The sequence below is a fragment of the Epithele typhae genome (assembly GCF_022376455.1).
Source record: "Epithele typhae strain CBS 203.58 chromosome Unknown BXZ73scaffold_42, whole genome shotgun sequence".
NCBI lineage: Eukaryota > Fungi > Basidiomycota > Agaricomycetes > Polyporales > Epitheliaceae > Epithele > Epithele typhae.
In genome coordinates, this window is record NW_025954233.1 from 184,698 (window position 1) to 212,372 (window position 27,675).

Sequence of the window (27,675 nt, forward strand, 5' to 3'; positions counted from 1 at the left end):
GCCGTTCTAGACCCATCTGACATATCTCAACCACTTCTCGACCATTCTTCAATATTCTTTCTGCATCGTTGAGCAGAAGAACACCCCGTTCTGTTCCGCCTTTCAGAACAACAATCGGAGCGCATGCTATCTCGCTATACTCTATGTCATAGAATAATGACATATCATGGCCTGTATTCAATCCTTCACCGATAAGCATAAAACTGACGATCTGAGCTCTCCATATACATATAAACGTAATGCAACAAGATGCGAAGTGATCAGAGGTCTACACAAAAACATATGAAGGCCGCATTTTCGAGCCAACTCCCCCTTCTGTGCATATGTCATATCCTCACCACGACATCGTTTATTCGCTTGCTTCTTTTTGCAACGCGCTCTGAATGACCTCTAGGTACGATTCGGGGTGTACATAAGACGATATATGCATATACCATATCACTGTGGGGTATGTCATTCTGAAATAACATATGACATCATACCTGCACCCCTCTAGCTATCCAACTGCGATTTTATGATAGAGTAGCTCTCATCTACAACTATCTGATGCAGCACTTAGCCGATCATTTGAGTGCTTGTATATGTTCCTGTATTGCACGCATTTTGGGAGGTTTGAGGGCTCAGTGCAGGCACACCCAGGAAGGTGTGGCCATTGAATTGTGTACCATTAGGTGCGCATTGTGAATGCAAGTAGATTACAAAAAGAACGGAGGGAAACGGAGCGGAGGGGGAGGCAGGGTGCAGGGACAGCGAGCTCACTGTCGGGCACAGCGAGCACGGGTGGCGGGGCAGGGAGGCGCGCGGCGCCGACGCGGGAGATAACGTGGGCGCGGGCGCGGGAGATAACGCGTGCGGGGGCGGGAGAGATAACGCGGACTGATGGGAGATCTGAAGGATGGGGACACGTGATGGGCTGGGGGACTTGGAAGGGAGGGCGTTCGAATACTTCCCTTCAGGGAACCCGGAAACTGCCTCGGGTTTATTGAGGACATTATTCAAACATGCGCGGGAGCACGGATTCAGGTCTCCTTAGCCCGGGCCATCCCCCCCCGTGCCCCAGGCTAAGGGGACCTGATTGATGTGAGGTCCAGGTGCTTCGCCGGTCCTCTCGGGCCGTGCTTGACTTGCTCACGTCCGTGACTCGACGGATCCAATATGATCGACATCTGCGCTGTGGGATTCGGTGGTACGTAGAAAAACAAAGCCACTATGACCGCGCGAACGCTCATAAACCCTGTAGCAATTGGCGCCCTATATGCGTACTGTCTTGACAAGAATGAGAGCGTCAGAGTGACGGCGGTCTGTCGGTAAATGACAATGATTCTGCGTAATTGATAAAATGGTAATCATCAGCGCAGCTCGAACTACGACGTCCTTCAAGGTCGAGCGCGGCTCTGGAGCTTTCACTGGTACAGATTCTCTAATCATAATTCCCTTCTTAGAACATGGCCTGCACGTTGAGTCTGAGAAATTCGGTTCAACTGCCTCCTGGATGCCCTACCGAGGTGATAATACCAAGCATATGTCCTACACTATCTTACGTTTATCTATCAGTTGTCCGCTCCGTAGCGGAGGCTGCGGACAGACCTTACGCCTACGTCATCTGCGCGTTCAAATGTGTCCCAGAAGTGACCAGTACGCCCGCACTCCTTACCCCCCTTCTCAACGGTCTACGTTCTGCAAAAACACAAACACTCGATCGTCCCACCACCTTCGTGCTCCTCCAAAACGGCATAGGCATCGAAGATGACCTCATCTCCGCCCTTGTGGACGTCGCCGCCCCGGCTGCAGTCGTGTCCGGGTGCTGCTGGGTCGACACTACCACAGTCGATGGCGGGCGGAAGATCACGCAACATGGAAACGAGCGTTTGGTCCTGGGCTTCCACCGACCGACCTCCAACACAGGCCAGGTGTGGTTCTCAGAAGATACTTCGAGGGAGGCACTGGATGAACTATGCACGTTGTTCCAGACGGGAGGCTCTGCGGTCGAGGCAGCACCCGATACCGATGTCGCTCGCTGGCGCAAGGTTCTCTGGTCAGCGCGCACTATTTGGCATGGTGCAGTGGGAGGCGGGCTGATTGAGAATCCCATAGGAACGCCTCGTTCTCGACCATCTGCACCCTGACGCGCGCGCACGTCGGCGCCGTGCTCGCGCTCGAACCCTCCCGTGCTGCGCTGCGCGACATCATGTTCGAGGTCCTTGCCGTCGCGCGCGCTTCGCTAGAACCCTCCTCTCTCGTCAACGAAGTTCTCTCGGATGTCGTAGTGGATGCAATCATCGAGCACGAAAACGCCGCATCGATCTTCCGCCCCTCGATGCTCGTCGACCTAGACTGTGGGAGGCCGATGGAAGTGCAGGCGATCGTCGGAGGGGTCCTGAAGAGAGCGCGTGCAAACGGAGTGTCGACGCCGAAGCTAGATTTGGTGTACGCGGGTCTCGAGGTCATTCAAAACGGGTTGCTCAAGAAGACTTGACATCAGCGGTCATCCCATGAACTGTGATCACAAATTGATTTTGTACATGTACATCGATTGCATTGAATGGGTCATACAGTACAGAGTTAAGACAGCCACGATTGTCCTTGATTGCACACAGCAAGCTCACAGCATGCTCGCCTAGGCCCAACAGAGGACACGGTAATGCTTCAGGAGGCCCCTATGTCAGCGAAGCCCGACCGCATTGAATAAATGACAAACGAACCTTCACTTCCTTCTCGCCCTGCGCATACGGGACGAACGCAGCCGAGAGGTGGGTGCTGCACTTGCCGGGGATGATCGCGTTGTTGTACATGCCCTGAGCGACGTACAGCGGTGTGCCGTCGGCCTCGCGGCCGCCCTCGACGGGCCGAGCGCCGCCAAGCTTCTCGGGGTCAAAGCGGCCTTCCATGTCAATCCACCTAATCGCCCGGGGGTCGCCCACCAGGACCTCGAACTTCGGCATCTGTCGGCGAACATGTGAGCACATTGTCCAAGGTGCGACGAGGGTATGGCTCGGTGGGATACGTACGTGGAACTCCTTGTGCGCGTATCCAATAACACCACCCTTCTCAAAGATGGGGGAGGCCTTGCCGATCTCTGCGGATATGTGAGGTCCATGTCGTTCGCAATGAGAACGATATGAGACGTACGGAGACTGCCCTGATGTCACAAGATTCGTTAGGCCTCATAGATTGTCTACTACACTTGTATTGAACTCACTTCGTGGAAGGCGCGGCAGATGTAGTGCGGCTGGCCGTGCTCCTGCCCGCCGGCGATGGCAATGTTCGTAGGGATGTCCTTGCCGTCAATGAGAATCCAAGTGGCTGGCGCGCGAGTGCGGCCTTCGTAGTACTCGCGCGTGCGCTGCTCTCCTTCGTGGATCCAGTTCTGGAGAGCCCAGACGTGCGCCTTTTTCTGAGAGGCATCCGATCACAGCGTGAGCCAAGACAAAGGAAGGACAGGTGCGCGACAGGCGAAGCGCTCCTACCTCTTCCTCATTCTTCTCGTGCATCTTGTATCCGAAGACCCCAGCGCCGATAGCCGCGAGACCGAGGGCCAGACCACCACCAACCTGGGTGAACGAGGTCAGCGTCGAAGATCGGAGAAGAGGGACAGAGCCCAGCGGTCGGACGAACCTCAATCTGCTTCTTGCGCTCGTCGCTCAGGCCGTCCCAGCCGTGCTTGCGCTCATCCTCGTGGATGGGAACCTGCTGCTGAGTGTGCTGATCCCAAGGCTTCTCGTTTCCGCCGCATTGCTGAGGCGGCGGTGGCTGGTCATGGCGAGGCTCATGGTGCTCACGGTGTTCGTGGTGCTGCCGTTCCTCCTCCGGAATGCGTCCCCAGAGCGCCGGGGTAACGGGTGGCGTCCAGTCCGACTAGGAGAAACGCGTTATATCTCGTGCAATGTGCGACCAAGGTTCAAGGACGCATACCTGAGACCTGTGAGCCTGGATAATCTTGTACCTATGGCCTGGATGCACACGGAGATGAGGATGGGAGCAGATGCGAGCTCGGAAGGACTTGCCTTCGTAGGCGACGACGTCGCCGATGTTGTACTGGGTTCCGGGCTCCCACTCTTGAACCATGGCTGCTGTGTATATAGAGGGGGTGAAAGGGCAGGTAGCACTGAAGGGTTGGGCCGCCGAGACGAAGGGTATATATGCGTCTGAATGGCGCTCAGTGCCCCTATCCGCCGAGTGCGGCGCCGTGCAGCGGCCGAGAAAGCTAGGCAGAAACCGTTCACTGCGGGGCGGCGATGATCAGATTGCGCGGGGAAGGCAGTTCACGTGTGGGGGTGCGAAGAGACATTCGGGGAGGTCTCCGCAGGTCTCCGCTAAACAACTCAGCGACACGCCTTGCGAGAGACACGTTGCCGTCGCAAGACGGGGTCCGCGCATCGCGAATGCGTGAAGCAACGTGTGTTCTCCGGCGACATTTCCAACGCCGGTGAAGTGCGGGAGCCAAGGCCGAGGGAGGGTGGGTGCGCATGACGAACTGTCCCTGAATATTACGCGCCTCGATTTTTATCCTCATCCAGCCGCTGAACACGTTGTGCGCATCTTAAGCAGCTCCAGCTTCTTGCCGGCAGATCATACACGCTCGGGGAGGCACGGCGCGGATGGGCGAGGCTAAGCATATCGTCATTCAAATGTGAGAGTTGTCGAGAAACGCATGTTCCGGATCACCTGTGGCAGGACAGGCAACTTGTGGCAGGAAGCGAGATAGTGCCAGGATAGTGCAACAACCTTTTTGGGAGGCGAGGGTGGCGGATGAAGGAAATGGCGAGTTAGCGCCGAGAGGATGAGCGGTCTGCGTTCTAGTCCGTAGTAATACATGACGAAGGCCAATGTGAGATGTATTGTACGACTGTGACATGCAAAATAATTTACCGACTATTGCCAGGGACATGACAGACGTTACCTAAAGACAGCGAAGGAGAAGGAGAGCGAGCGTACACAACCCGGTGTGCCCAATACAACATCACCGTCATCCGAGACATCAAGCTCGTCAAACCATCGTGCTCTATAAGCCACCACTGAAGCCCAAATGTAACCGCGACTCTCGAATCACATCGCCATTGTCCCGCTCAGGGACGACGCCGTCGAGTTGGCGTCGTCGTCCCTATGATTCACCGGCTCCAACACGCTGCCCGTATGCGCATCGTCCAGGTTCATCGGCATTTCGGCCGGGACCGGGTCCTTCGGCAGCGGGGAGACCGGAGGGACGTCCTTCGGGACTGGCTGAACATCCTTCGGTATATGCGGTACGCTCTTCTCTACTCCTGCCGGCAATGGTGGGACTGGGGGAACCGGAGGCATAGGGGATGCAGAGCGCGAGAGACTAGCAATACTTGATGGCCGAGAGTTTGAACCGCCATTGTTGCTCGTGGTGGATGAGACGGACATGCGGCTAGACGTCCGCGCAGAGAAGAACGAACCGATGTTCGCGCCCCAACCCCCGAGGGTGGTTTTAGGTGGCTCCGGTTGCTGGAGGCTCTGCGCACCGACAATGCTGAGTGGCCGGAGTCCCTTGTGCGTCGTTGGCGTGTTCGGTGTGCTATAGGTCCCACCGGGGCTCTTCGGCTCCAGGTGAGCGGCGTGCGAGTGGTTCGTGTCGACACGCATAGGCATCAATTGAGACGCTGGGTACGAGGAAGTTGTCGGGACACTGTCAGTTGATGGCTGGCGTTGACCCCAACGTTCACGGACGCCGGCCACAGCATTAAAGAAGTTGGTCGAACCAGCGGCGAGGGTACGGGAAATCGCCTCGCGCGTGGGGGCAAGTTGCTGGTCCAGTTTGAGCTCCTGGATACCCTCGGAGAGACGAAGACCGATGTCTGAGACTACGGTGGGCTTCTCGCCGCATGGATGTCTTGCCTCGATAATGTCGAATAGCATGGAATCGGTGACGCGTTCCCAGACTTCGTGGCTTTGCGTTTTCCTGAACTCTTGCAGCCAGACGGGGTTGAAGTCGGCCACGGCGTTCGAGTCTCCGCCATCCGCGATCATGACACCGCTGTTCTGACCTTTGCCGAGGAACGTGGCGTATTTGACCGTCGATAGAGCAGCCATCAGGTATTCCTCAAACTTCTGACGAATGTAGTCGTCGCTCCCTTTGAAACTGCGCCAGTGTTAGTATGCAGCCGTAACACACGAGGAGGCATACGCACTGCATGCCTGTCATCTCGGAATCCGTGGTGTATTGGTTGTTGACATCAGTCACGATGTCGTCCATCCACTTCCGGTCGGCGGCAGTTAGGGCTACCATTCGTTCAACGCTTGGGGTACGGAATTCGATTGCTCCCGTCTCAATCTACCAACATGATGAGCCAAGACACCATCAGTGCGAGCGAAATACTAACATTCACAAGGAGGTCGATATCCTTCTGTTGGGTGACTATTGAATTCGTACTGCCGCAGAGCCAAGAGGGTGTATCCTTAAGGAGATCGAGCTGCTGCAAGGGCAGATACGGCTGGAAAAAGGAATCCTATGGTTCATGCGTGAGTTTTACGGACGAAGCAGCTCATTGCATGAATATCGTACCCTCCCGAAAAGATCGAGTGGAAGTCCCATGTATGCCATCATACTCTTGGGATCTGACGTCTTGAGCGAATTCGGCTTTTGCAGAGTCGCTGCACGGGTCGCAAGTGGAGGCGACCCGCAGTCCTCGAGGCTATGGAACAAGCCTGCGGTAACATTAGCGCTATCAAAGTCATGCCAGTTAACTACACTTACCAGGTACCAATGTGACAAGGGAATACTGATATGTGCACAGACGCTCCACAGGGTGACCATAGAACATAACCTATTGTGGCAATGAGCTGGCTGACCACTCTTTAACTGCGCCAAAACTTACCTTCCTCTGAAGCATCAGAGCCTTGACCAAAGTCAAAGTTCGTTGACGGAAATTATGAACCAATTCCTTCAAACTTGTGCCTGCAAGATGGTTTGTGTGAAGGACGCTGCAAGTAGGCACAATACACCCACCCATGTAAAGACCACTTTCAGTCATTTGACCACGAAGCGAAACCTCCAAAGACGAGTAAAAGTCGTCGAGAATGCTGACGTCTGTAAAGTCCCTTTGCGAGAAGAGTGTTCGCGTGATCACCCCTAGCCGGTCCCTGAGGCCTCATAGTGAGCTTGGGACGACATCAAATGATGAGGACGCTCACCGAACGGGCCCGAATACCGGCTTCGACGCAAGCACTACCACCGCCTTCTGCACTGTTGACCGCGTTACGTCTGGACCTTTCACCAGGAGGTCGGCGGCGCTGATCTGACGGTTGCAACTACGACATATGTTGACCACGAGCCGTAACCTGAGAGGAAGAAGTGCTTACGAGATGCCAAAGATGGTTGAGGGGTTGGGTACTGACGGCACAAGATGGAAGTAAGAGTAATCTTCCGTCGTCTACACATTGTTGGTGGGGCGACGCACAACACGGCATGGACAGGACTTACGAGATGGGCGCCATCAGGAAGTGCTAGGAAGGGAAGAATTTTGGCAATCTCCTCATCGTCGAAGATGTCGCCTCGGGAGAAATCAATCTTTGGCCCGACCTGCCACGTACACCTTTAAGAACCGCATTTAACATATGAAGACATGTACATACCAAGTGATTGAAGTCCACAAGCGCAATACCCAACACCAACGGTCCCTTCGTTGACTGAACCACCAGTGACTCTGGACGAGCCTTCTTAGAGTAGGACGTAGAGGCCGACCCGAAAGATGCGATGCTATCTGTGTCGCTCTTCAGGTGGTCGAGGTGGGGGAAGGTGCCGGTGGCTGATGCTGCGGACGACCTAGAAGACGACAGCGTAGCAGACGGAGGAAGGGACGGCGGCAAAGGAGTAGCCATGGACTTGTCCACCTCGTGCACCGACGGGGGAACACTAGAGAGTGGCGACTCTCCTTCATCGTACTTGCGCGCAAAGAAGCTTCTGTCATCTCCGTCGGCGTCCATGTCGGAGCTCGGGGAGCTCTCCGTGTCGAGCGTATTTCGCTTGGCGAGGTTGGCCAGAGAAAGGCTCTGACGGGCCATTGTGACAGGGGTGAGAGCGGGTTCTTGCGGCTGCGGGACGCCTAACGAGATGGACTCGCGAGGGGAACGTGGGGGTGAAGAGAGTGTGATAGAACGGGCGGACGCGGTGTCCCCATCTGAGAAACGCGGCTCAGAGTGGAGGTCATCGTCGTCTTCGGGTTCCGCAAAGAGTCGAGAGTGAATTGGAGAAGGCTCCGGTGAATGGTCGATGGGACTGGCCATGGCAGCGGCGTTGGGTGAATCCTGGAAGTCGCTCCGAAGGCGGCTATGGCGGGTGATCCGTGTGGTGGGACTGACGGCGTCAGCAGACGGGTGGAAAGAAGCTCCGGGCAAGTACGAGAAGGAAAAACAGCAGGAAAGCGAGGCGTAAGGAGAGAGCGGGGACCAAAGAAGAGATGGAGGTGAGGTGAGACACTGGAGACACCGGGGGCGTCGTTGGCTGAGGAGGCTGTTGCCGACTCGGACCAATCCTCAGATCTGTGTTTAGGCGCTCATTGCCCCTCAAGATCTGTGTTCGCCATAGGTTTTCCACGTGGATCTGATCTTCAATATTCAATCCCGCAGTGGCAACGCTCTGTGTCTTCCCAAAATTTCCGAATCGATGCTCAACTGCGGTCTGCATCTTGAGGCCTTGAAGAACCACGACCGGATCGCATCCAGACTCTCGTGCTCGTGCTCGTTTATTACACGACAAGGGCCTGAATTGGCTTACCTCCCACGTTTCAGCTGGGCCTAGCTGCATCCCTTTACATTGATAGCGCTGTTGTTGCATCATACACACAGCTAGTCTCGTGTCTCTGGTCATGATGCGCTCAACTGCAACATAACACTGCAACAAGATGCAATACAAATTCTCTGTCATCCTAGTACACCGCCATATCCATCCATCCCCGAACAGGTTCAGTACCTCATGCTGAATGACGGCATCCTCGAGCTCCCCAGTGTAACCTCCAATTCAAGTCTCTCCTGGATACGTGGGCACATGTGCGTCAGATGATGGGCTTCGCCACCATCAGCGAGGGCAAACTTGCGACGTCGGTCTCCCTGGATCCTGTGAATACTTAGCACTATAGGAGTCAGGAAGACAATACATTCATGGTTTGTTGAACACGCTCTGGCACCACCACCTGGGCCCGGCCACCGGAGGGCGCCTTTGAGGTAGGGCACAATCGTGTCAGGGCTCAGCGTCCCGTATCCCACAAGTTCCGTGAGCCTTGTGCTCAGGTGAACGACGGAGAACGTTGCGAGCGGAGTCAGCGCGTCTACATCCAGAAGCGGCGTCGACTACGTAGGGCGCGCTGCTCATGTTTTCTTTGCTGCCAGGGTCGGGACCGGGACCGAGGAAGATCTTCACTCGACGAGCTAACTGTACGTGCTTACGGCTTATGACGAGCATTTCAATGCCGGCTGGGCGACGTCCTCTGTATCTCATTTCTGGCAAATAATGTTGCATAGACATCCACGTTCCGCAGTGGGCCAAATAAGGTAGGAGTCGCATGAGCGTCTATCAGAGGTAACGTTCTCCAAAAACGCGATGTGACAATGCACGTGATATCACGTCACCATCCTCGGCCCCGTGGGAACTCAACGGGACTCTTGCTGCTAAGGCTCAGTATCAGCGACACGGACGCGATCCACACCGCGACACCGCATGCCCAAACATCCCGAACTCACGCTATTTTGTTTTATACCCTGCTTCACCACGGAATACTCTAGATATGCCCCATGAAGAGGACACAATACCCACTTCCGATCAAGACGAGCAAGACGAAGAGGCCGTGAACAGGCAAGATTACTGGGCTGCCATCGCCTGTGACCGTGTTGTACGAAGTGTAAGATTCCAAGCTCGAACAAGCGCGAGAAGTCCGCATGGGCCGCCGAGAAAGAAGAGGAAGGCGAGTAGATGCCGTCGCGTCGTCCACCTGTACTGACTATGATGTAGCTCGACTCTAGTCCTGACCACGGTTCTAGCATGCTTGCTTCTCCTTTGCATTATCGTAAGAAGTACAATCGGTTATATTTCACAGTTCTCTGATTCCAGGATCCTAGTTTCCCAGCACCCATCGTCGCCTCGCTCTCCAACCTCGTCCTTCATCATACCCTCTCCTGGACGGTCTCAGACGGCTGAACATGGCGCAGAATTCGCACACTCGTTTACGGAAGGGTCAGATATTATGGTATCAGGCAGCGGGTATCACAACTCCCCGAGTCTGGATCATGGAGTCAACAATCACCAGGCGAGCTCGCGTTCCCCTTCGTCATCCCCCGACCCACTTCTCCTGTCCACCCCCTCCCGTTCGTGCGATTCGTCGCAGCCGTTGGTCGTCAAAACACCCAACACATTCTCTCCAATCACTCCCCTGTCCTCCCCTCAATCTCCCAAGTCCTCTCTCAGTGCCGAGGAGCCAACGCACCCGCCGTACGACCCTTCCCTCACCCCGGGTCCCTCTACTGCCCAGCCTGATTACCACAACGAGATCGACGTGGGTGATCACGACTTAGGGCGCTATTCCCTACGAGCACGGAAACCCAATCAGCTGAAGCCGTACGAGTACGACAGAGCTCTGTACAAGCGTCAGATGCGCTCCAATCCTGATGCAGTAGTTAAAGACGTCGCTCGCCGACGTTCTGTCACGGTTGAACCCCGTGAAGACTCTTCAGGTGCAGAAGACGAATACGTCGCGCCAGCCGAAGATTCTCAACCGCAAGAAGAGAGCACGATGCAGTCTGCATCGGAGGATCCATTTGGTGATGATGGCAAAACAACGGATCCATGGCTTGAGCGCGTATTCAAGGGCCTTTCCAGCAGCAGTAGCGACGACGACGATCTTCTGTTGCTTGCAAAGACGCAGAAGAAGAAAGGGAAGCAGCACCGCAGACGGCCAAGGGCCTTCCCTCTCAAGGATCAAGATCTCCGCTCCTCGCCTCCTGCCAATCACACATCCGTACGCATTCTTATCATCAGCATTTACCTCCGACTCAGCCACTGTCACAGCCTCCATTTTCACCGTTAAACTCTCGTGGTCCTCCTCCCAAACCAAGACCACGACCAAGGAAACGCAGTGAAGACGGAGAAGGCGACTCTCCACCCCCCATACTTCGCTTCCGGCGCAGCGTCACCTTCTCCTCCAAGATGCAGGAAACTCGTCCTACAGGTCATGTAAACGGAGATCATGACGACGGCGATTTCGGTCTTGGCTCCCTTCCTGAACCCCTCGTGATGAACTTATCTATGAGCCCAGAACCCGAACCCGAACCCGAACCCGAACCCGAACGGGCCGTCTCGAGTGCCAGTTCACAAGCCCAGCCTCCGCCCACCTCCGACATGATGAACGGTCTCGATGATGCTCCAACGACCTCTTCGGAAGACTCGGATAGCTCAGACAGCAGAAATGAGGCTCTGCGCCGGAAAGACCGGAAGGACAGAAAAGCTCTCGCCCACGTAATGCCAGGTGTCTGGATCAGGAAACAATTTGAACGCCAATTCTTCGATAAGCCTGCACCTCGAAGTCGCACGCCGCCTCCCCCACCAGCCGAAGAACCGGAACTCCGTCCAGGCCAATCGCGGAAGCGCATCAGACCCACACATTCAACTCAAGCTCTGCAGATCAAGGATGGTTCAGAACCAGAAAGCTCCGACGCTGACCCTCCCGCCGCACATCTCCCTTCCTCCGCGCCAGCGCCTTTGTTCCCAGAATTACTATCGTCAGATGAAAGCGAAACTTTGGACATGGATGGCGCTGTGATTGAGCCCATTGGCCATCGACCTCGACCGAAGTTGCGGCCAGATGATGACATCTCGCTGTCTTCGGATAATGACGAGTCTGTGGGCGATTTCAGCGACAACGACCGAATTCAAGCCCAAAGGCGACGAAGACGGGCATTCGACGACGAAGTGAGAGAGGGCGATCTGATTGATCGAATGCTCTCCCGCACCAACATCTCAAGTGGTAAGCGCAAGAAGCGACGGAAAGGCGGGCGGCGGAAGGTGGGGACTTCCGGGTATCGTACGGGAGGTGGCGGCACTGGTAGAAGGAATCAAGAAGACGCAAATCGCAGGCAGACAGGACGGCGCAACCACAGTGAAACAGGCCTACGACCTAAGGAGGGTAGCCATAATGCTCGACTCCACGTCACCACCGCTGGTTCTAAGCGATATGGTCCTGGACGGCAAAGCCTGCTCCCCTTCCAGAAACTGGCGAGCCCGGAGGTTCATGAGGAGCACGAGGATTTCGGTGAGAATATCATGAAGAGCTCTTCTTTATATTATCGACTTACGTTTGTGCCCAGCCTCACCTCCGTCACCACTTCTCCTGAATGAGGTGCAGTTCACGGGCGACGAACCCGCTTTGGCCAAGCAACAAGCAGCGAAGAAGAAAGCCAAACCCGCCGGCGTTCACATCTTCTCTTCTGGTACTTCGCATCTGGTCACTGGGAGAACGAACGATCTTCCCATCACCGTCGACGAAGAAATCGATATCGCGCCTGGGCTAGAAACTGCCCTTCGCCAGCCCCAACCTGATCATCGAAAACGGAAGCACAGAGATATCCGTCGCTCTTCCTCAGGGCACATAGCGACATTGGAGTACTTCTGGAGGAACGACGAGTATCAAGCTGACGGCTGGCTTATTCCGGATCCCCCATTGTCGCAAGAACACACTCGGTCCACCCATGAAGATCGCCATTGGCAACACGGCGACCGCCTCACCATTGACATGGGAATCCAGCCACTACCGGCTGGCATAGCGTTCCCGCGAGCGACGTTCCTCGGACACGGCTGGCTGTATGATCTCGTCCACTTCCTCTCTGACCCGAAGGACGCCGTTGCTCCGCATCCGTGCACATTTCTCGACTGCCACCTTTCCCCCGATATGTCAATGGCCGACTTCACAGCATCTCTGGACACCGTTTATGACGCCCTTCACCAAGCTGTGCTCGGAGACCGTGAGCCCGCCGACTACGACGGGTGTCGCCAATGGCAGTCTTTCCTCTACACCCTTTCACAGTACACATCCCTCGTCCTCTCCAAGGTCGAAGCCCACGAGTATGCGTTTCTCGCCTCCGAAGCCGTATCATTCCTGGAGCGACTGGGAGCCCTATTGGAAGCGCCGACGGAGGTGTTGCCTGAGGACGAGAACCCCAATCCTTTGGTCTTACAAGTGCTGTGGTTTCTCGTCGAAACCACTTGTCGTATAGCTCGCGCCAATCGCCAGCATTCCCATATCGTCGACAAGGAACTGGTGAAGACAAGGATTGGGACGCTCGTCAGCCGACTTTGGGATTTCACCTTCGGTATGCTCAGCAAGCCAGTCAATCTCACGGAAGAAGGGATCGTCCACCGATCGAACAACCAGCTCACTTTAGAATTGTGGGTGTGTGTCCTCAATCTCTGCAACGATGCCATCGTTCGAGAGTCATACCTCGCCCAAGATACGTCGTTCTGGACTATCTACCTAGAAGCACTGCGCTCTAAAGGCCTCGCGACGCGGCAAACAAGTGGCGTCTACTCTGCATCATTGAATACACAGGAAATCATGTGGAGAAGTGTTTTCGCCATATGCGCTCTCTCCCAGTTCACCCTCCACGGTGCGACGTCCACTTCCCTTCGTGCACCTCCATCGTGGAACGTCGTGGACAGTATCATCGAGCTCGCCCCCCTCTCCACCGACTCTCCCGTAATGAAGGCTGCGGATAAGCGTCTTCGCCTGAAGCTCGAGAAATACGTCCGGCTGCTTGTTTCTCGGTGTCTTTGGCTCAATCTCGGCTGGCGCTGGTCGCTGAATAGTCCAGACGCGGACAAGGTGTTCAATGAGCTCGCCCATATCTTCAAGTCCCGACGCTTCGCAAACCTCCGGGACGAATCCGCCGACTTTCCCAGCTTCCTCCGCCGGAACGACCTCTCGCTCCTCCGGCAGAAGAAAGACAGCGATACGGCATTCGCCCTGTATTTGAAGATGGTTGTTCGTGCGGCAGACGACATGCGCAAAGATCTCCCCACACCACAGTCCGCGACCACACCCCCGATGCTCAAGAAGCTCCTCTCACTTATCCTTCCTGTGGGCACAGTGCCGTTCACGAAGGAGAAGGAACCTACAGCGCATGAGCTCTCCCAGTTGTACAACAGGTTCAGTGCAGTTGCGGTTGCGATTTACTTGGAGCCTTCACCTTCCAGTGTTCATCACCGCCTCTTGAACGCCCGCCGATACGCCAACTTCCGGGACGCGGACGAACAAACACGGCGCGCGTGTATTCGAGGGGCCAAGCAGCTCGCCATCCTTCTTCGACATATGAGGCTTCCGTTTACGGATATCCTCGGATGGCTCGAAGACATGACCAACGTCTACATCAACGAGTACGAGCAAACCTCCAAGGCACCTGGGCCACCAACAACGGGGCCGCGCGTCAAGACGTCACCCGAAACTGGTTTACAGCTCATTCTGGGTGCCGTCCGGCACTTCTTGGAGACGCCAACGATGGATGCGGAAGGTGGAGACGACGAGGCCAAATATCCTGATCCCGAGTTTCTGCAAGGCCGTAAGTCCGTGTTGTATATCCTCGAACCAGAACTGACGCCTCCGCCAGCCTGGGTCACCCGCATTCTTTCGACCAGTTCCGACTTGTGGCAGCGACCCGGAACGGGCAACGAGATCCGTCGCCTTGTGCAAGCGTTCCTGGATGCTCGAGCGCGAGTGATTCCTGCACCGGGCCGGCCCCCTCGTAAACCGCCTACAGAGGACGAAGAGAGTCAGGACTACTTTGACGACCTTGACTTCGACGATCCCGAGCTCATCGCTGCCCTCGACCCAGAGGTTTCACCCATCCAGCAGGAGAATAAGCGGAAGGATGCCCTCGTCGCCGATGTGCGTTCTTCTCATCTCCTTTACTACTTCTTCGTCCTCTCGGCTCACATCACACTCCGCAGATCATCAACACGAGCATCGCCGGAGCAGTCTACCGTCTCGTCTGCAAGCATTTCACCAGCGCGACGTACCAGGCTCGCGGCGAGCCATCCTTCAACGATGCAGATGAGTGGATCGACTGCTGGGTCGGCTGCGCGGCCGTCGTCGTCCAGAAAGGCGCCCGCGACTGGAGCCACTACCTCAGCTACGGGAGCGAGTCGTGGAGCAGGATCATCGAGCCCGACTGGAAGCGTCGCGTTGGGCTCCGGTTCATGTACCGCCTGCTCCAGCTCGACCCTTCTGCATACCCCGTAAGCTACTGGTTTCTATTCACGTAAGGCTAGACTAACGCCCCGCTTGGCGACAGGCGCACATCGACGACTTCGTGGAGACGCTCTTCCGCGCACTCGCGACCACGACGGTCACGCTCGAACATCAGTACGCGGCGCTGCTCTTCTCGATCGACAACCTCTGTCACCCGCTCTTCCGCGCACTCGGGCCCATCCTCCCGCCCCCTCCACCCGGACAGGACTTTCAGCTCAGCAAAACAGAATTTTCCGAGTTGCGCCTCCCCCTCCTCGAAGGTCCGTCGCTTTCGTTCTCCTCACGCACGTCCCCCTGATGACCACCGAAACGCACACGCTGTGCCACACAGCCATTCTCGCCACGCTCGCCGCCTCCCTCGCCGACGAGGCGGCGCACCACGCCCCACCCGCGAAGCTCACCGCCGAGAACCAGCGGCACCTCACCGCCGTGCTCGCGTTCGTCGGCACGCTCCGCGACGTGCACGGCGCACTCCTCGGCGCGGCCCAGCCCGTGCGGCGCGCGGCACACGCGGCGCTGTGTCGCGACGCGCGCGCGCTCCTCCCGCGCTTTCCCGAGATCGACCGGCACCCGCGGCTGCACGGGTCGGAGTCGGTTGCGTGGCTGCGCGCGGAGGACTTCGGGCAGGGGCCGGCACCGCCGTGAGGCGTGCAGTCGTTTGTTTTCCTTTTTACCGAGCATTGGGTGTACGAAATGTATCGATAGGTATATATTGGCTGGAACACACGGGATGGATGGTATGTGTAGAGTACATGGTGAAGTATGACATGGACGATATGGAGACATAACGGCTTTTGGGGGGAGGGCAAGGCCGTCTAGATGGACGCCTTTCCCCGGGGTTCGAACGGCAGGAGGAGCGCGATGAATCCCGACACGACGAACAGTGCACCCGAGACGTAGATAGGAACTGGCGTCGAGAGGTCCGCATACAGCGCGATGATGGGCGCCTGTGCGCGATGGTCACGTCAGCCCCGCTGTCGAGGAGTACATGGCAGGGGAAAGGAACGCGCACCATGATACCGAAACACGATTTGCGGATGCGACGATCGCGTTGCCGTGCCGCGGTCCTTGGTGAGGAAGAGCTCGGGCGAGACGGCGTAGAGGACGCCGTACATGATGTTGCTCGTGAACGTGTATCCGCAGTTCCAGCCGAGGAGCGCGTTGGACGTGCGCGCGGTCGTCGACGCGAAGAGGAACACGCCCGTGAGCACTGGCAGGAAACGCGGCGTCAGCGGAATTGCGTGTGCGCGAGGGGGTTGAACCTACGAGTGGAAATGGCAAGTGTGCCTTTGCGGCCGACACGGGGAAGCTCGACCATGTAGCCTGCGAGGAGGGCGCCTGGGACACCGATGACGCTGAGGATCACTTGCTGTAGAGCGTGGATGTGAGCGGAACGGTCTGTGGATCGCGCAGGGGATACTGACGTTCCGGTAGGTGATGTTGAGGGACCCGTCACCGAAGTCGGCGCCGCGCGATTGCAGGCTGCATGGGAGTCTCAGCCTTACCGCGTGGAAGATGCCAACGGAAAGACTCACAAGAACGTCACGAATCCATTGTATAGAGGGAACGCGAGGCCGATGAACGCTGCAACCACGCCTCAGTCTCGACGCGCGCGGGAGGAGGACCTAGCACACTCACCCCACAAGATGATGAGCAGCGTCGTCGAGTACGCCATCTTCTTGGTCGCGAAGAGTGACCGTACGTGCTCCCCGCTGAACGCCCGCAACTTCCGCGCAACCGCGCCCCTCGCGCTTGTGTCCATCAGCGCCTCTTGCTGTCCCTTGCGTTCGCCGCCCGCCAACCTCTCGCCTCCTGCAGCATCTCGAGGGTCAGGCTCGAGTGCACGCCGTTGTACGCCGCGACCTTGTGAACGATCTGAACCGCTTCAGCGTCGCGCCCGCGGCCCATGAGGTACTTGGGACTCTCGTAGAGGTGGAAGACGAAGAAACGGAGGCAGAAGAGGAGGAGCATGAGTCCGCCCATGGTGAACATGAAGTAGCGCCAGCCCATGTTGGACGACTTCGGGCAGTTTGCGGCGGACGCGCAGGAGAAGTTGGCAATGAGCGGCCAGGCGATCTATGGTGAATGTTCAGAGAGGACTGAAAGACTTCGCGAGGGAGAAGGGAACGCACCAGGCTGCCCGCCAGTTGCCGAATGCCCACCAGATTGAGAGTACGGTCAAGAGCCATTGGTGCGAAGCCGGAATGAACTCTGGAGGAGGGTGAGAGGGTATTAGGTGATGTCCCAATGAGACAAACGCACCGAGGAAAACAGCGGAGTCGACGGGGAGGTTCCCGCCGACGCCGATGCTCAGCAACGCGAATAAGGAGCATAGTGCAACGTCGTTCGGCGATGCGCCAGCCGCGGTTGCGAAGACACCGGTGATGAAAAGGGTGAGGTTGAAACACCATCTTTGCACATAATGGTGAGTATATGCGCGAAACATGAAAGATATAGACCGCACTTTCTTCCCCATACATCGCAGCCTACGCCCCAGAATGCCGCTCCGACGAGAAGACCAATGTTTTGGGCGAGCTTGAGAAACGGACCTTGGAAGTGGAACTCATTGACAACCGGAGTGAAGATAAGTCCGGACACAATCTGTGATACGGCTAGCTCGCTCAATGACGCTCACGAGGACCATCTGATTCGGCCACTTAAGTACTTACGGGCCACAAGTTGTCTCTAGAATGGACTCGTCAGGAGATTGAAGAGGGACTAGGCGAAGACTGCACGCACGCAAACCATCCGAACCCAGCCACGATGAACAGGAACCACTGCGACGCGCCCCATCCCATGTGAGTCCTTCACCAGCCGAAAGATGGAAAGACGGACCTGATACCTGCCCATGCCAATCTCCTGGAACGCGTCGTTCAAGATGCGCGCCTTGGCCTGGTAGACCGGGTCTAGACCAGAGTCCTCCTCATCGAAAACATCGTGAGTAGTAACATCGCGAACTGCGTGCGCCTCGGCGTCCCCCTTCAGCCTGTCCTTGGCCGAGGATTCGCGCGACTTGAAGGACCCTTCGCGCGAAAGCTGAACGGGGGCGACGCCAGTTTCGGATGCCATCGTGCGGGACGGGCGTGCAGGGCGGGGAGGGAGAGAGGCGAAGAGGGCAGACTTTACGTTCGGCGGTGGACTATATGCACTGCGAGGGGCGCTCGCGATACGGCGAAGGGAAGGCGTTCTGGATGCCATTGTAGGCGGGCTCCACCTTGCCGGGGCGGTCACCGGAGTTGCTGGCTTCGTCTGTGGCCCCAGAGAGAGGGATTGATCAGCATACATGTGCTCATGCCGTTATGAACCTGCGGAAACGAACGTGCAAGCGACGTCTGCGCTCGCGAATCGCGAACCCTGCAAGTGGTTGAAGACAATGGAAGTCGCGAACATGTGGCCCATCTATCCGGGGATACAGAGGTGGTGGAGAACAAGCGCCAATAATGACGAGTTTGCTCTCGGCTATCTGGCTTCCATCATCCATGCTATGTAATCCGCGGGATGCTCTGGGCCACAGCGCTGCTCCGCCCAAGTGGTCTCCGCGCGGTTCGTCCGGGGTACTACCCATACGTCGAACTGCACGCTTCGTTGTAATACGACTGCTATCATTATATTATACCACTGCAGCACCTACTGTCATCTACTTACGCTGCAACCATTTCCGCCTCCTGGCTCTGGCTCTCGCAAGCTTGCAGTCGCGGAACCACGAGTCCAGGCCGTTTCCCATCCGCAAGCTGCCGCCTGAAATCAGCTCTGCGCGCCTGTATACGCGCGGCCGCCTCCGGATCCATCACCTCATCCAGGGTGGGCAGACGCGCAATGCCCCGCGGCAGAGGCCGCAAGGACCCAATGGCCTCCATCGTCCGTGAGGGTGCGTCCTTGCCCATCGCACCGCCCGACCGCTCGGCCTCCGGTAAGTTAAGGCGTGTGGCGGTGAGAGCAGGTTTCACGCGCCGGAGTCGCTCGACGAGGCGCTGGTGCTTGGTCGTCGGACTGAGCGGGTCGTCGATGTCCATGGGCGTTGCCCGTTGACGCCGGTCAGCTTTCGTAGACGCCTTCGAGCTTGACGGCGCGCTCGCCTCGACCGCGCGCGACGTTGCTTTGACACTCGGCGGAGCGCGCTTGCCTTTGGGACCGTCGGCGCAAAGAATCGAGGGCACGACGACCGTCTTGTGCCGTTTCGGTGAGGCGCTTCGGGCCGAGTGATGTGCTGGACCGGCGCGGCCGCTTGCGCATCGCGCGCAGGTCGACGAGCGGGCTTGCGTCTTTCATGAGGATGGGCCGCGGCGCGGGGTCCTTCGCGCGCTGGTGTGCGCTCTGGCGTCCAGACGCAGTGAGCGTGGGAGGAGTCGAGGGCAGCGACGTGGGCGCGCGGGTGGGTCTGCGGGTGATTGTGTCTGGGGTGATGGGGAGTGCGACCTCTGTTGCCTTCTCCTTGCCTTTGTGCGAGCCGAAGAGCTGGATGGGCGAGCCCAGAGGCGTGCGCGGTTCTGCGGGGTGGTCATTCTTCTTGGCAGGTGTACCGCGCTCTTCGACGGCTTCGACACTCGTCTCTGCCGGGGCAGGTGAGGACGACCGCAGCCACGCCGACAGGTTCTTGAAAGCCTGTTGCGACGGACGCCTTGACTTCGGAGTGGCAGGTGCTTGTCCTTCCCCCACAACGAGGTTCGACGGTCCCGCAGTGGAGTCTGCCCCCCTCCCTTCCACGGCAATAGCAGAGAGCGGCGACGACAGCTCGTTTGCACGGTCCACCTCGCGGCACGCACGCTTGTACGGCGTGCTCTCCTCGTCCGCCCACAAGAAGTTCGCCATCACATCGTGCGCGTCCACGTCGCCGTCGTCCATCTGCGTCTCTGGCGAGGGCGAGCGCAGCTCCTTCGGCATTGGCGCCCGGTGGTGGATGTAGAACGGGACGCGTACGTGCGCGAGCCGCGACATTGCTGCCTCAGTCTCGGCGAACGTCGCGCGGCCTTGGAAGGTGCGTGGAGCGGGGTCTGGAGCAGATGTGGGCGGGCGGGATATGGAAGTGGAGGTGATGGGCTGCCGCGTGTGGGTTGCGGAGGACGGCGGGGGCTTGGACGCGCGAGGGGGAGCTCGGCATCTGCCTGCGAGGATGTCGTCGACGGTGCGAGAGAGCTCGGCGGGGAGATACGGCTTCAGCGTGGCGAGCTTCTTCTTCATTCGACCGCTGTCCGCCCACTTCTCCGCGATGGCGCGGGCGTCGGCGCCTTCCAAGTTCTTGAACGCGACGTCTTCGTTGGTTTCCGCCTCGCTGTGCAACACCGAGCTGACATCCGCCATATCGACACCGGCCAGCGACGAAGTAGGGGGAGACGCCTTTGATTCTTCTGCCATACAGCCTGCGAACATAGCACTGATGCAAACAGCGTCGAGACCCTTAAGAACTGGGTCGAGCGTGTTCGGGACTACCCGCTTGGGCTTGAACAGAGACACAAATCTTCGAAGCTCTGGCAGGGTGGAATGTCGCGCCAAGGGAACGAGCTGCAAGCCATGTGGTGAGATTTGTGGAACGGATGAGAACAACATGTTCATACCAGGCTATTGACTTGCGCACGATGCTTCAGCCGTTGCGTGGTGTCTACCACGTATCGCTCCCAAGACACGGTGTCCATATTGACCGGGTTGATGTACACCACATGATGTCCACTCGGTGTATGCGACTCACGCCCATTGACGTGAACGTACTCGCAGCGCTCGAAGCGTTCGCAGGCGTGGAACCTGGTGTCCTCGTCCTTCGTCACGATGGACCTCATAAAAGGATCGCTCTCTAGGTGCGTGTACACGCTGTACTTGTATCGATCGACGTGAATCTGAAAGAAAGCATGAGAAGTTGCGCTCAACACAGTGTGGTTGGACTCGCCTTGGCGCCGAATTTTTTGGCTACTGCCTTGTATATATCCTCATAGCCCCATGTCCACAGATTGAGGAAGAAGCGAGTCGATGACGGGAATAGCCCCATGAGGGTTGTCAGTTGTCGGGCGCATACATCCTATGGACAGTGTGACGTTGGATCAGAAGAAGGTCAGACAGGAGCTTTGAATGACTCACCTTCGAGGGGACTTCATAGTCGTTGAGGACACACGCGGTGTCGAGGTATATCGCTTCCAGTTTTGGAGTTGATGAGCTCAAAGTTCCTTCGGCATGAAGATACTTCTGGACATAGGGGTTCCGTGTGAGGGAATCAATAAACCATGGTTCTGCGCGAAGGTCTCCGGTGTGGAGAACAGCGCCTTTCGAGCCTTCGACCAGGTACCTGAGACGCGCGGGGTCAAGACAGGTTTACGTACGGCATGTCAGATAGCACTTACATGACAGCGCCTGGACAGTGATTGGCGTCGAGTAGCGTGATAACGACTTCCTCCTCCTCACTCAAGGTGAACTTGGTCGGTATATGCGCATGCAACGGGCGCTATCAGAGCCTTGTCTTCAGTGACGACACCCCAGAAAAACGTGCTTGCACTCACCAAGAGATCCCGTGAACCCGTAACGTCTAGACTGCCGTCCTCCAACCTACGTGGCTCGATCTTCAGATGCGCAAACGTCCGGACGTTCTCTGCGCGCAGTTCGGCAGTTTTGAGAGCGCGCTCGTAGTACACCTCGTGTCGGAGCAGCATCTCTTTAGCGTCGTGCGAGCAGCATACAGTCTGCCCAAAGGAGCGTGCGGAAAGCCCATTGAGATGGTCCGTATGGGTATGGCTCAAGAGATAGAGGCTTGCTGTTGTCGGGATATCTGCCGAGGAGTAGGGCCCAGGGGTGGCTGGGACGGAGGTGGCGGTCGGGTTGCTGAAGTCATCGACGCGGATGGGGTAGGGCGGAATGAAGGCGTTGTAAGGAGTTCCGAGAGGCATTGGCTGGGTTCAGGTGGAGGAGCAAGAAGGCGATTGTTGCGGGATTCACCAGTGGCTCGGCTCGTCGAACAATACGGATAGGAGTCACGGGGCCGAGCGAAAGAGCACGCGTTGGTGGCGACCTCGCTCACACTCTTGCAAACCGATCACGATGACGAAGTGAACTTGAAATGGACGTGCTGAGCAAGAGTTTGGAGTCCTTGTGATGAGAGGCGGGTAAGTTGTGCTTGGAATAGTAGCACAGGCGTGCCTCCTTTGCCCTGAGCACAGTGAAGGAAGAAATTGAGATTAACTTATAAATAAGTATTGGGTTCAACAGTTGGCAAGTGGGAGATGGGGTATAAAGCCAGGAAGAGAGGACAGGTGTGGGGATTCGGTAATAATTGGACAGGCTGCCGGCATGGCACCCTAGTCACACGTCATGTGCTGGTGTCACTTCATTTCCAAATGTGGCGAATCAATGTGACTCATCGCGTCGAATCGGGGTCGAAATCTCGGAGAAGGCGGTCCGATATTGGATTTTGGTCTTCAGGTCTGCCACGGGCCGCGACGACTCTCAACACAGTTCGCAACTCACCACCGTTGCACCCCTCTTCGATAAACTATCTGTAGTTATCGTAAATGCTCCGACTTGATGTCAAATTACCCCTTCTCTTACTTGGCCGGTTCGACTTACCGCTACAAGCGCTATGGACGCCAGGCAGCCTCACTGAGGCAGGCCGGAGGCCTTGCACCCCCGTCGTGGAAGACTGCATGGAGCCTCACGTCGATCTGGATAATCTTTCCTCACCAGGCGCATGAAATAGCAGCGGTGCGTCTTGGACATCTTTTATTCTGGAGCTGAAACGTTGTTGTTTTGGAACGGGTACCAGGTACGTGCAAGCTGCATAGCAGTTCATGCTCCTCACGGACTAATGGTATTTTTGGTCTCGTCTCCGGCCACTCTGTACCACACCCCACCTCGTGTAGGCGGTGGTGGGATGCGGTACAGAGCGGCTGGGGACGAGACCAGGTGTTTGTGGAAAATGCGCTCCCGGCCTAATGTAACGGTGCTTTACATAACCTGATGTCAGAGAGGCGGCCCTTTAAGAATGCATACACACCACTCAATCAATCGACCGATACACTTCCTGATAGGCCTATATTGGAAAGTCTGCGATTATTTGGGGCTGGCTGTAATGCGAAGGAGTATACGAACGCGTAGGGGAATGTAGAGCTATACCATATGACTTACATGTACAACAGGGAATCGAACTGCGAGCAAGAGATCAAGATGGTAAAGTAGGACTATTTGACACGTATGGTATCATCGTACCAGGGTCACAATGAAGAGAGCAGCCGAGCACGGGGTAGGGACAACAGTCGAGTGAACGCTATGACTCTATGAGGTCATATGGGCTCGTGGAAGCACAGTAACAATTTCAAAAGAAGAAGCCGCGGTTCATGCCAAAGCCGCCAAAGCCACGCGACTTGTGCGACGCACCATATACAGCGCCGCAGGTGCCCACTTCGGATACCTCGAACTTGAGCGTGCACTTCATCGTGTTGCGCGAGTATTGCACCTCGAGAAAGTCAATCTCTACATCGCATGCGCCGAGCTTCTCCGACTTCCGGAAACTCCGGCCGCCTAGGTAGAACACGCCGCCGTCAGCTCATTGTCCAGGCCAACGGGAAGGGGGCATAAGGCGAGACATTATCACGTACCTCCAATGCTCCAGCGCGTACCCTTAAGCTGGCCCAGGTTTGCGCCTCCGTTCGTGAGGAGATCCCGAGCGTCTGCTCCAGAGTACTCGATGATGGTCACAGTCGACGTTGGTTTGTTGGTCGGGGTAGGCTGGATGAGCGTGCCAAGCTCGCCATCACCGGTCTTGAAGATCGCGTCGAACTCGTCCTTCTCCAGCACCTCATCTAGCTTGACGCTCTTTCGCGATCCTTGGAACTTGCAATCCGCAGATTTGCACTGCTTTTTGAGTCTGTGATGACATTATTAGCGCTTAGGTATGCGAAAAGGATGAAAGGACGCGGGAAGAGAGGGTGTGGTGGGAACAAGTTCAGTGGCGTCAAAGACAAACGACACGAGGTGGGAGGGTGAAGCAAATGCGGAGGACACGACATACCCGTCGAAGAGCTTCTTAATCTGTGCCTTGAGCTTTTTCTCGTCCGCCTTGGACATTGCTGGGGCAGCGGCGGTCTTGGAGCCAGATGCGGCGGGAGGCGCTTCGGAGACAGGCTGGGCCTTGCCGGCATTGGTCTTCTGCCGCTTAGCAGCCGGCAACGCCTCAGCGACCTGGTCTTCGAGCTGTGTGGGCCGCGCTTATCAGCACAACATCCTTGGGTGAGAAGAAGCCTGGAGAAGACTTACCTCAATGATGCGGAGCCGCATGGCTTCGACGATCTGCAGAGGCACGGTCAGGACAGCCGTTGAGCGCAATAAGGAAACTGACATCTTCATCACATGTCGAGATTTTAACAGTCAAGTCGACATCATCTATCGTGTGAGTGTGGTGTCAGCGGTACACCAAAGAAGAGAAACGGCGTCTTGATAACGGACGCGCCGGGCACACCTCCGTTGGCGAGAGTGAGAGTGCGCTTGCGTTTGTTGCCTGCCGCGTTTGTCATGGTGTTCCGGTGTCGATCGTGACTTGGGACAGTGGTGGTGAAGTGTGGGTGTGGGAGCGGGGGAAAGAGATGGGTAGAGAGTTGCGAAGGCGACAGTGGCTCTTGGCGGACGCGTCAATTGGGACGCGTTATTTGATCGTGTTTGGCCCCAAGGGGCCTGATCTGAGCAAGATCTGAGTCTCGGGCTTGTCTCGGGCCTCAGTGACTGACAGTGAGGCTCAGCTACTTCGACTTGCGCTCTCGCTCCTCAGACCCTGAACATTTGAACTGTGATTAGTACCCGCCGCGAAGCCGAGTTCGATGCTCACCGCCTTTAGTCTGACCCTGAAGATGTCTCCGCCGCCCGGCGGGGTGCGGTTTCGAACGTTTTGGAATTGCGTTATGCCAGTGGTGCGTTCTACTAGCCAAACCGACTCCTGCATACTACTTGTTACGTGAGCTAGTAAAATGTGACAAATCCAGGACGCTACACCTGTTGCGCATTGAAGGAGAAGGGCTCTGATTAAGGCCGGAAACCGTCCCTCCTCCCCGCCCGGACTTGAGCTAGCCAGCTGCTCGCAATTTAGTTTTTTTGCAGCGGAATTATACTCGATTTTGATGTGTCTCTCGGCATGCTATAGTACGTAATAAATCTTCGTCCTTTCCCTATAGTCAAGCCACCCACTTCATTGTCACGCGACAATACCTCCCGGCACATCCACCCTTAGCCTCTCCACCCACTCCTCCACCCCCTCCACTGCGTCCGCAAACTCCACGTCGAGATTCTCCAACGCCCGCCCGAGCGCCCGACACGCATCCAGCACCGCGCCCATGTGCTCGACCAGCCTCGGCGACGCGCGCGCCTCCGTCGACACGCCGATCCGACGGAGAGCCGGGCACACCGACTCGTCCGCGTTCGCGCCGTGCGCGCGCCCGAGCGCGTCGAAGAGGTGGCGTGCGCCCTCGCAGCAGGCGCTCGAGTCGCGGAACGTGATGGCCTCGAGGGACGCCCCGGAGGGGCTGTGGAGGAACAGGTCCCACTCGGCGCGGGCGAGGGAGCCGTCCCCGTGGAGGTCGAGACGGCCGAGCGGCGCGCGGCGCGCGCCGAAGGCCGTGGAGAGCGCGGAGACGGCGTGTGCGAAGAGGTGCGCGCAGGCGGCGGGGGTGGAGAGGTCGAGGCCGCGGACCTCGAGTGCGACCGTCGTGCCGTCGGCCGTCGTGCCTGAGATTTCGGCCGGTTTTGGGGTGACGACGGCGCGCGCGGCCACGGCGTGGGCGAGGTGGCTGGGGAGGTAGTCGACGAAGGGGAGCATGGCGTCGAAGATGGAGTGGCGTGCATCGCCCGGGTGGGGTCCGGGGGCGTGCCCGATGATGTGCACGTCCGCGTGGGGCGCGTCGAGGCGGTAAAGAATGGCGGAGATCAGTGAGATGGGACCTTCGATGATGAGCTTTATCAGGTTGGTGTGCTGGTATATCCCGGACTCGGAGAGGTCGGGCAAAGCGGGGGCGTCCCCAGCCTGTAGGAAGGCGTGGTGGAGGGAGAGGTTGGTGAGGCTTGCCCAGCCCAAGATGGCGCGAGTGAATGTTGCTATGGAGCCTGTGTGGGAGACCGGGCAGTTTCGCAGCTCGAATGTAGTGACCGATGAGAATATGGGGCTTTCCCAGTTCGTGTGAACGCCTCGAAGTCGGCTGATGCGCAGGTTAGGGAACGCGTCAAAAGAAAGATCGAGAGAGGTGTCCGCACGAGGAACGCTGATATCGCAGTCGTAATCAACGAAGATGTTGAGTTCTTTGAGCGAGGCCATTTGATCTCGGAGTTGTCCTTTCAGCATGTATTGAACCGACGAGAAGCTCTCCAGAGACATCGGACCCAAGGTGAGAGTCTTGATGTGTCTTGGATAAGCGCAGACATCTCCCAGAAGGCCGTCAGAGTCTGGGTACTTGAAAACATCATCTGGCGGCTTCTTGCCCACGGGTTTGGCATACGTAACGCTGTTCGACTGAAATCGTCAAGTCAGCCGGTCGTTTGAAATAAAGAAACCGGAAGACGCACAATCATGGAAGAGGGAATAAAAGGTAAAGAGATCGCCTGCGATTCGTGGCGGGGTAGTGGGGCGAGAGTGACTACCTCCAAATGACGTTGGGTGCGTAGTATTTGACGGACACCTTTACAAGACATGCTCGCGCCAAGCATAAACGCGCTTGCTGTTCAGAGGGCCTTGGGTCAATGCGGTGAGTGAGACACGGCAAAGACCATGAAGCAATTCTTCACAATCACCTGGCATGCGAAGCGACGAAGACTTGGTTTTAGAGTGTCGGGCCGATACTCAATAGCTTCCCAATTGTTACATGTCTTGCAGCGCATGGTATCCATTTTTGTGGACCCCTTGCTTGCTGTTGACTGAACAAGACCGCTCGATCAAAAATACAGAAGCAAAGACCAGCCAAGAAAATCAAGATGTCACATACGTGATGGTCGAGAGTCAGCAATATCTCCGTCGCGACCAAGGCCCTAGAACGTCCAGTAAGAATGGCGAAATTATTTCGAGGTGGAAGCTGAATCGGTTCGTGCGATGGATGCACAACTTATGTCGGACTTGAAATCACGAGCCAGTTCACACGGCGATCGACGATCTGGTGGCAAGCGAAAGACATACGTCATCGCAATGTCCAGAGAGCAAGTACTTACTCACATCCAGATATTCTGTGCGGTTGCGAAGGGTAGAGGGATTTCGGGGGTTATAGTGCGGCCCAGGGATGCTGGCTGTGTGAGATGCAGCTGCAATTCACGATATGTAGAATGGAATCAATGAAGATGAAGCCTGATTGAGACGCCTTAGCGCGCGCGGCTATCTACGAGATTAGATAGCGCACCGGCCGAGACTCGCGAGGGAGATTGGAGGTACGAAAGCCCAAGCAGCTTCTGGAGATTGCTCCTCCAGAAGTGCGCTCTTTTATATTCGCTG

At 56.9% G+C, this 27,675-nt stretch overlaps 8 protein-coding genes across 8 annotated transcripts; 2 read left to right on the forward strand and 6 right to left on the reverse strand.

Annotated features, from left to right (window-relative positions):
* Positions 1-1,155: 1,155 nt before the first annotated feature.
* Positions 1,156-2,476, forward strand: BXZ73DRAFT_50532 (ketopantoate reductase PanE/ApbA C terminal-domain-containing protein; the record flags this gene model as incomplete). The annotated part of the gene is made up of 6 exons (XM_048020452.1): positions 1,156-1,186; positions 1,241-1,307; positions 1,359-1,381; positions 1,443-1,505; positions 1,555-2,035; positions 2,095-2,476. The coding sequence occupies 6 exons, from the start codon at positions 1,156-1,158 to the stop codon at positions 2,474-2,476; spliced, it is 1,047 nt and encodes a 348-aa protein (XP_047875605.1).
* Positions 2,477-2,617: 141 nt separating this feature from the next.
* On the reverse strand, positions 2,618-4,065 carry BXZ73DRAFT_103603 (carbohydrate-binding module family 12 protein; the record flags this gene model as incomplete). The annotated part of the gene is made up of 8 exons (XM_048015629.1): positions 2,618-2,644; positions 2,703-2,942; positions 3,009-3,076; positions 3,130-3,139; positions 3,200-3,394; positions 3,468-3,551; positions 3,616-3,855; positions 3,913-4,065. 8 exons carry the CDS (start codon positions 4,063-4,065, stop codon positions 2,618-2,620), a joined length of 1,017 nt encoding a protein of 338 aa, XP_047875606.1.
* Positions 4,066-5,046: 981 nt separating this feature from the next.
* Positions 5,047-8,244, reverse strand: BXZ73DRAFT_103604 (transport protein Avl9-domain-containing protein; the record flags this gene model as incomplete). Its single annotated transcript, XM_048015630.1, has 11 exons — positions 5,047-6,100; positions 6,150-6,292; positions 6,342-6,467; positions 6,524-6,666; positions 6,716-6,785; positions 6,837-6,916; positions 6,968-7,101; positions 7,153-7,269; positions 7,321-7,391; positions 7,442-7,540; positions 7,594-8,244. 11 exons carry the CDS (start codon positions 8,242-8,244, stop codon positions 5,047-5,049), a joined length of 2,688 nt encoding a protein of 895 aa, XP_047875607.1.
* Positions 8,245-10,196: 1,952 nt separating this feature from the next.
* On the forward strand, positions 10,197-15,890 carry BXZ73DRAFT_50595 (Mus7/MMS22 family-domain-containing protein; the record flags this gene model as incomplete). The annotated part of the gene is made up of 7 exons (XM_048020465.1): positions 10,197-10,967; positions 10,988-12,257; positions 12,313-14,556; positions 14,605-14,882; positions 14,945-15,232; positions 15,289-15,505; positions 15,577-15,890. The coding sequence occupies 7 exons, from the start codon at positions 10,197-10,199 to the stop codon at positions 15,888-15,890; spliced, it is 5,382 nt and encodes a 1,793-aa protein (XP_047875608.1).
* A 170-nt stretch (positions 15,891-16,060) lies between these two features.
* Positions 16,061-18,314, reverse strand: BXZ73DRAFT_91308 (MFS general substrate transporter; the record flags this gene model as incomplete). The annotated part of the gene is made up of 14 exons (XM_048025930.1): positions 16,061-16,192; positions 16,274-16,455; positions 16,512-16,614; positions 16,670-16,727; positions 16,781-16,829; positions 16,884-17,015; positions 17,048-17,321; positions 17,378-17,381; positions 17,408-17,456; positions 17,508-17,656; positions 17,710-17,846; positions 17,915-17,930; positions 17,985-18,022; positions 18,081-18,314. The coding sequence occupies 14 exons, from the start codon at positions 18,312-18,314 to the stop codon at positions 16,061-16,063; spliced, it is 1,557 nt and encodes a 518-aa protein (XP_047875609.1).
* A 572-nt stretch (positions 18,315-18,886) lies between these two features.
* Positions 18,887-22,111, reverse strand: BXZ73DRAFT_79283 (uncharacterized protein; the record flags this gene model as incomplete). Its single annotated transcript, XM_048023052.1, has 6 exons — positions 18,887-19,368; positions 19,409-20,744; positions 20,798-21,073; positions 21,312-21,516; positions 21,572-21,672; positions 21,728-22,111. The coding sequence occupies 6 exons, from the start codon at positions 22,109-22,111 to the stop codon at positions 18,887-18,889; spliced, it is 2,784 nt and encodes a 927-aa protein (XP_047875610.1).
* Positions 22,112-23,532: 1,421 nt separating this feature from the next.
* Positions 23,533-24,730, reverse strand: BXZ73DRAFT_103608 (uncharacterized protein; the record flags this gene model as incomplete). Its single annotated transcript, XM_048015631.1, has 6 exons — positions 23,533-23,738; positions 23,816-24,084; positions 24,229-24,410; positions 24,474-24,506; positions 24,556-24,599; positions 24,676-24,730. 6 exons carry the CDS (start codon positions 24,728-24,730, stop codon positions 23,533-23,535), a joined length of 789 nt encoding a protein of 262 aa, XP_047875611.1.
* A 671-nt stretch (positions 24,731-25,401) lies between these two features.
* On the reverse strand, positions 25,402-26,888 carry BXZ73DRAFT_79285 (uncharacterized protein; the record flags this gene model as incomplete). Its single annotated transcript, XM_048023053.1, has 2 exons — positions 25,402-26,709; positions 26,763-26,888. The coding sequence occupies 2 exons, from the start codon at positions 26,886-26,888 to the stop codon at positions 25,402-25,404; spliced, it is 1,434 nt and encodes a 477-aa protein (XP_047875612.1).
* Between the last annotated feature and the right edge of the window lie 787 nt (positions 26,889-27,675).